At 42.5% G+C, this 7,280-nt stretch overlaps 1 protein-coding gene across 1 annotated transcript in view; it reads left to right on the forward strand.

Annotated features, from left to right (window-relative positions):
- Positions 1 to 7,280, forward strand: part of LOC106805151 (major vault protein-like) — a 45,742-nt gene that overhangs the window by 21,610 nt on the left and 16,852 nt on the right. Inside the window, 2 exon segments of the mRNA XM_014806644.1 lie at positions 1,208 to 1,318; positions 1,491 to 1,616. Of these exon segments, the coding sequence (XP_014662130.1) occupies positions 1,208 to 1,318; positions 1,491 to 1,616 (237 nt within the window).

Genomic DNA, 7,280 nt, shown 5'->3' on the forward strand with positions numbered 1-7,280 from the left:
TGCTTGCTTGTCGACAATAGTCTTCCTCCAAATATAAGCTTAGGCCCAAGTTAAAAAAGGTGTACATTGGTCTGATCGCGTCATTTCATCATATATCCATCCAACGCGTAAATCACACTTTTGCAAAGCGAGAGCTAGCTTAAAGGACAATTGAAGTCAAATTTTATAACTTCTGTAACGTTTTTATACATAGAAATACATTCAATAACGTATTCCATTTCAAATCCGGCGCCCAATTAGTAAGAAACACATGAATATTAATCTAGGTCATGTGAAGTCACAGCCCCATGTTGAAACACGCCATTATATAGCGTAACAGTGCTAACACGCTAGTATATGTTATGCTAGGTGAAAGTATTGTTACAGCATACAACAAACATGTAGCCTGTAAATGTACTTATATTCATGTACATACATATTACATGTGTGGATAATGCATTCACGGTATATGTACATGACTTGCGTAGAGATGTTTGTACATGTACAGATACATGTGATTCTGACCGAGCGTGATAAGCCCGGTGATCAGTGTACTCGCATGCCTCACCTGGTCTAGCGTCGAACTGGTACAATACCTACAATAACCCTGGTCTTCTAATTCTCATGGCAGCGTATACATTCAGGTGCCGTACTCATTAATTCACAAACACTACAAGAACACCAGTATTTGTCTACAGTCCTATCTGGTACCGAAGCTTCCATTCCGCCATGAATTGTGACTGTTCTGATTCTCGAGAAGTGTGTGCCGACTCTTCGCGTTGCTTTTTCAGACGATTCTCCTCCATTTCTTCTTGTGTATATTCAGGCTCAAACCTATATCCAACTGGTAAATCACTATAAATATCATCATCGTCTGAGTAATCACTGGAATCATTGAAATTATCGCTTTCTGTCTCCATCTTAACACCACACGCACTATGTTTATATAATGGCGTGTTTCAACAGGGGGCTGTGACGTCACATGACCTAGACTAATATTCATGTGTTTCTTACTGCGGATTTGAACTGCGGGCGCCGGATTTGAAATGGAATACGTTATTGAATGTATTTATATGTATAAAAACGTTACAGAAGTTATAAAATTTGACTTCAATTGTCCAAACACACGTGTCACAGTTTGCGTGCATATAATATAGTTCTTTATTGAACTTCTTTACACCAGTATCACTTATATGCCCACATATGCTAATGATTTATTCTCAATCAGGTGGTTGGTGTGATTAACATCACAACACTGACCAACCGCCAGTATTGTGTCATTTTGGATCCAATCGGGGACGATGGAAAACCGCAGCTAGGAAAGAAAAAAGTTATCAAGGTCAGTTGAAGGTTTAATCCCATTCAGTCACATTACTTGAAGTTGCTTGGAACATTGTTTACATGAACAAGGCTCCATTAATAATTGCATTACATTTAATGCTCAGTGATGTAGGCTGGAGAGTGTTGCCTTGGTGCCACAGATAACCTCATGAGTGGGTTTGATTTTGCAGGGCGATAAGTCGTTCTTCATGCAGCCCGGGGAACAGATGGAGAATGGCATACAAAGCGTGTACATTCTCAGTGAACAGGAGGGGCTCATCCTTCATGCGAGTGAAGCATTCGTAGATATGACCACGGTAAGTGCGCTCGCTGAGGTGCATACAGATACATACGTCCCTCTATACCTTATTAAAGGATTAGTGTCGAGCTTTTTAGCTAAAGTAACTAAAATTAATTGTTCACATACAATAATCTAGTCGGTACCTAGAGTAATAAGTTGATTAAGTCTAAACATTATCAGTAAAGCACAAATCGCAGAAAAGTAAGTCCGCAAAACACCCTGAAAATGCTTGGCTAGTGAGCGGTGACGTCACGATGACGTGCGTGACGTACATTCAGTGGCTCTGTCTCGCCTAGCTGTGTTGATATGAACTAAGCAATAGGTATTCTGCTCTCGTGGTATAAAGAGTTTCGCATCGTGTAAATACTGGGTGGCACACTATTCTTACAAGTCAAAATGGGTGTTAATAGCATAGTGCTTTAGCATACAAGATGTTTGTATGACTGAACTTATGTTACTGTTGTGTATTGCGAATATATTCGGGTGGTTATACCTGCCTTATAATCCTATAGTTATTTGCCACCAGTATCGACAGTGTGCGATTCCTACAGCGGGTTAACAGGCTAGGTCATCAGTGCCTCGCTGCGTGTCGCAGTGTGCTAGCATATAATGCACGTACAAAACCTGTAGTACGCTTGCAGTTACGACAGAGGGGGGGTAGAGCGAGAGGGAGAGAGAGAGAGAGAGAGAGAGAGGAAGGAGATGAGAGAGAGAGCTTGGAGAGAGACTGAGAGAGAGAGATGAGAGAGAGAGAGAGAGAGAGAGAGAGATTGTGTTCTGGGTTTATACCACGAAATAACACTTAGTACTGGCCGAGCTACAAAGCTATCCTGCATCAAGGGTTGGTTGTACATTACAATTGGTGAACGTAAGAATAGGTGTGACTGTGCCGGCACATTGCAATTTGTTGGTATTTGTGAATGTTATTGACTCAATTATAATACATGAAACAGTGTGTAACGAGTGCATTGCCAATACAATCCCAGATACCTTCCTCATAGTTACTTGTGATTAGTTAAATTTATTGGTACTATATTTGGTGATACTACATAGGATATGAAGACAGCAACAGTAAAGACGTCAACAAAGTTCGCCCCTTGAACACGGAATCAACACGCACACGGAAGAGTGTGTTAACCGAAATAAATCATAGGAATTATGAAGTTTGCCTATTCAACGCTGAACATTCAGCAGCTCATACATGCAGTCATGTGTGAAACTGACGATATATGCAGTATAACCTGATATTATTATCACGTACTGTATTAAAAACGAGAGATACATAGAAAAAACAGTGTCACATAATAATTGCGGTAAAGTTCCGACATGAAAAGTAAAAAATGCTAGTAAAAATTCATTTAAATCCCTATTTTCCTCCTTTGCAAGCAGTTAAAATTGATACGGCTCAATATTTTCATGAGAACTGTGGCCTAGCTTGTCAAAATGTATATACTCGGTTCCCCATCCCAAACACACACTTTACAATGGACCGCCTAGCTCCAGCGGCTGCACACGGCTGAATCTACGTCAAGCACGAGTAATCGCGTGATGTCAGCACTCAGGCATTTCTTATTGCAGCGCGGTGATTTCGAATGTATAAACCGGTGTAGCAACATTACTGCGTGCTTATTTTGATGGATTTTTTGACATACTTGAAAAATATAAATATATCTATGATATATTTAAGTGTGATTGCGTTATTTTGAGGTTTAAAAGCTCGTCACTTATCCTTTAACTCATTATAACCCTAGAGCTATGGGTCACTGAAACCATAGACCTCTAAAATCTTGAGGCTGCACCTCCATGAACACCTGAAATTAATGTTCCTGGAATAAATCGGGGTGGGGTTATGTCTTCACTCAAGTTTGGCAACATGAAATATATTTGTCAGTCTGGTCATGAAATGGGTATTTTACGTCTTGCAGCTATATAGAAAATTGCCTCGATACCAAATAACATGACCTGTGTTATATGAGGATGGTTTTGATTTTTGTTGGAATGGATTTTTAATTGTACGTATCCCCCGAGACGATGTCGGCGGGGATACTATGGTTTCATGTCTGTCCAGCCGCCGCTCGCCGCCACTGCCGCAGACACTTTCCCTTCCGCTCTATAACTATAGGCCCCTAATTGCCCTAGCGTGACCAAACTTGGTATACATACACATCTTGGGGAGAAGGTGTGTCGCATACCAAAACCAGGTCACTGCAACTTTTATTTGACCTTGACCTTGATCATATTTCCCTTCTGCTCTATAACTAGGCCCTTAATTTACCTAGCGTGACCAAACTTGGTACACTTACACATCTTGGGAAGAAGGTGTGTCGCATACCAAAACCAGGTCACTGCGACTTTTATTTGACCTTGACCTTGATCATATTTCCCTTCTGCTCTACAACTAGGCCCCTAATTGACCTAGCGCGATCAAACTTGGTATACTTTCACATCTTGGGGAGAAGGTGTGTCGCGTACACAGACCCCCACCCCTTACTTTAAATTAACGTAATATACTCTTTACTATCACAGATTTTATTTCAGTAAAGTTGTTTCTCAGTTGGATGTGGTATGTTATACATTTGTACGTCATGTACATTTGTATTGTTGTACGTCAAAAATTTGTAAACATAATTAAAGGGAGTACATGCATATGCAACTACCTATGTACTTTAAATTAAAATTAAATTGCTTATCAATTTTAACATGCATTTCTCATTAAAACCTCAAAATATTGTTCGCATGTGATGTAACTCCAAATATGTATATTAATAAACCCATTTGTGGTGGATAGGGATGGCTGTAGGGGTGTTGGGAGGCCATCTATTAACCGCAAAAAATATTCCTATTTAACATATATTTTCTCACCAAAATTCCTATTTTCCTCCTATTTTTTCACATCTGAAATTCCTATTTTCCTATTTTTTGAGCGTCACTTGTCACTTGATGCCCTGTGTTTATCAAAAATCATCAATCAAGCAAATGGAACGGGCACAGAGAAGTTCTTCAGAACAAATCACTATTACCATTAGGTCTGACAATCAGAAACTCCCTGTCGATCTTGATATGTTCTGGAGCTCAATGTTGAACAAAGTTCGGTTGCAGGACTCCAGGAGTATGTCTTCAAGTGGATGCTGCAGAATGTCGAGTCGGACATGAAGATCTTCTTTGGAGATCATTATGGGGGTGAATGCAGGGAATTGTTAGCTGGCACTGAAACACAGATCGCAGAGCTCTCAAGCAACCAAGAAGAAGCCGACGACATAATCATGTTCCATATTAATGATGGTGCTGTGAAACACGGGGTTCAATCAGTCTCGGTTGACTCACCTGACACATGTCTTTGTCAACCTCATCTTCCACTTCAACAAAACCTGACAACTACAAAAGCTGTACGTGAAGCTTGGTAACCGGAAAACAAAGAAAACTGTACCAGTCCACCTGTTGGTTGATCAACTGGACAACGGTTTGGTGTCGTGTCTCCCAGCTATTCATGCTATCAGCGGTTGCGACAGTACCAGCAAGGTGGGTCCAAAGCTGTCTGGCCTGAAAGCATCCATGGATCTCTCCCTACTGGAAGGTTTTGGTGTAGAAGAACTTATCACAGATAACAAGCAATGCTGAAAAGTTTCTTGTGTCTGGATTAAAGAAGACAGACTGTTCCACTTTCGATGAATATCGATGGGAGCAGTAGCACAACTCAACCCAAGAAAGAACTGGACTTCAACCAGCTTGTGTGCTGTTCATCAACGCTACGAGCTAGAACACATAAAGCGAGCATATCTGCAGTGTAAGATGTAGTTGCAAGCCCCAACTCCTGCAGCCACCAAACCAGATCCACTCCAGTATGGATATGAAGGAACGGATGTTGGCATAACACCAGTGATACTGCCAGTATCGTGCAGGCCCGATGACCTGCCCCCTCCATGCAAAGTAATGCCCAACATCATGTATGAGCACCAAAACGTGCACTTGCAGAGAAAGGAACATAAAATGTGACGTTTTGTGGCTGTAGTAAATGCAAAAAGTGTTGAAATCCAAATAACAGGAACAATTACGAATAATTGTAGTGCGTAACATGCTGAAATCGGTTTTTCATAGGGTTCATCTGTAAAGCATCTGTAGATACGTGGGAACTTCCTTTGTATGTCCAGGCAATCTTCAAGGAACAGCGTACCCCATCTGCTATAGTTTGTCCGGCCAAACGCGAAGAATAAAGGCCGACAGCGCTTCATACTTGAACATCCCCGCTGTCGCGTGCGCATATTCCGCAGAACTGCGCGTCTCATCCACGCGCAGCACTTAGGATCAACAGCAAAGCTGTGCCACGCAATCTTGTATCATATGTCTCTCTGGACTCTTCAGGAATCAAGTAATTGAACAATAGGAACAGGAACAATTACGAATAATTATTAATTGTAGTGCGTAACATGCTGAAATCGTATTACTGACCCCCCATAATGTGGCCATTGCGCACATTTTGAGTGGTCGGGCAACCTCCTAGGTCCAACGGTTCTGTAGATACAGTCACGGTGGATGGTAGTATACTTCGCTCGAAAAGGGCGTGGCCCAAAATGCTATTTCGCCGTCAGTGGGAAATGTGTTACCAGCCAAATATTGTTCCTGGACCTTCAATTAGTGGATTCTTGAAGAGTTTAGTTCTGGACATAAATTGCATACAAAACAACGGATCGAATGATTCGATTCACGGATCGAATGATTCGATTCACGGATCGAATGCTTCGATTCACTGATCGAATAATGTGATTCATGGATCGAATAATGCTATTCACGGATCGAATGCTTCGATTCACGGATCGAATGCATCGATTCACGAATCGAATGCTTCGATTCACGGATCGAATGCTTCGATTCACGGATCGAATAATGCGATTCAGAGTCGCATGGTTCGATGCGGTGCGTGCAGGAGGGATCTACATAATACAAAAAATAACGTAGTGGTTATTCGCACCGCGGCGGTGCGGATAACAGAAAATGTGTTATTATTCGCACCGCGGTAAATTCGCAGTGCACACGCAAGCAAAGTTAACTGATAGCCTTGACCACTGAGCTCTATCATAGTATAATATTTTTTTTATATTTTATATTTTATACATGTTGAAAGGCCAAGGAGTGCCAATATTAGGCAGTTAATATGTATGAGCAAGGGAGAAAATAGAGGAAGAGGGACGAGGTATATGAGGAGGGGAGAAGGTGGTACAGGAGGAAGGAGAGAAGGTAGAGGACGAGGGAGAAGGTAGTGGGGAAGGAGGAGGGGAGATAGAAGAGGTAGCTCAAGGACGAGGGAAAAGGTAGTGGAGGAGGAGGGGGAGAAGGGGAGGAGGTAGAAAAGGGGTACAGGAAGGAGGTCGAGGAGGAGGAGGGTAGAAGGTGGTCGAGGAGGAGGGTAGAAGGTGGTGGGGGAGGAGGGGGAGGTAGTGGAGGGGGAGAAGGTAGAAGAGGGAGGAGGTCGAGGATAGTGGGAGAAGGTGGAGGCGGTAGAGGAGAGGGAGAGGGTAGAAGAGGGAGTAGGTAGAGGATGGTGGGAGAAGATGGAGGCGGTAGAGGAGAGGGAGAGGGTAGAAGAGGGAGTAGGTAGAGGATGGTGGGAGAAGATGGAGGCGGTAGAGGAGAGGGAGAGGGTAGAAGAGGGAGTAGGTAGAGGATGGTGGGAGAAGATGGAGGC

The sequence above is a fragment of the Priapulus caudatus genome, unplaced genomic scaffold, assembly GCF_000485595.1.
Source record: "Priapulus caudatus unplaced genomic scaffold, Priapulus_caudatus-5.0.1 Scaffold102, whole genome shotgun sequence".
In the NCBI taxonomy this organism is placed as follows: Eukaryota; Metazoa; Priapulida; class Priapulimorpha; order Priapulimorphida; family Priapulidae; genus Priapulus; species Priapulus caudatus.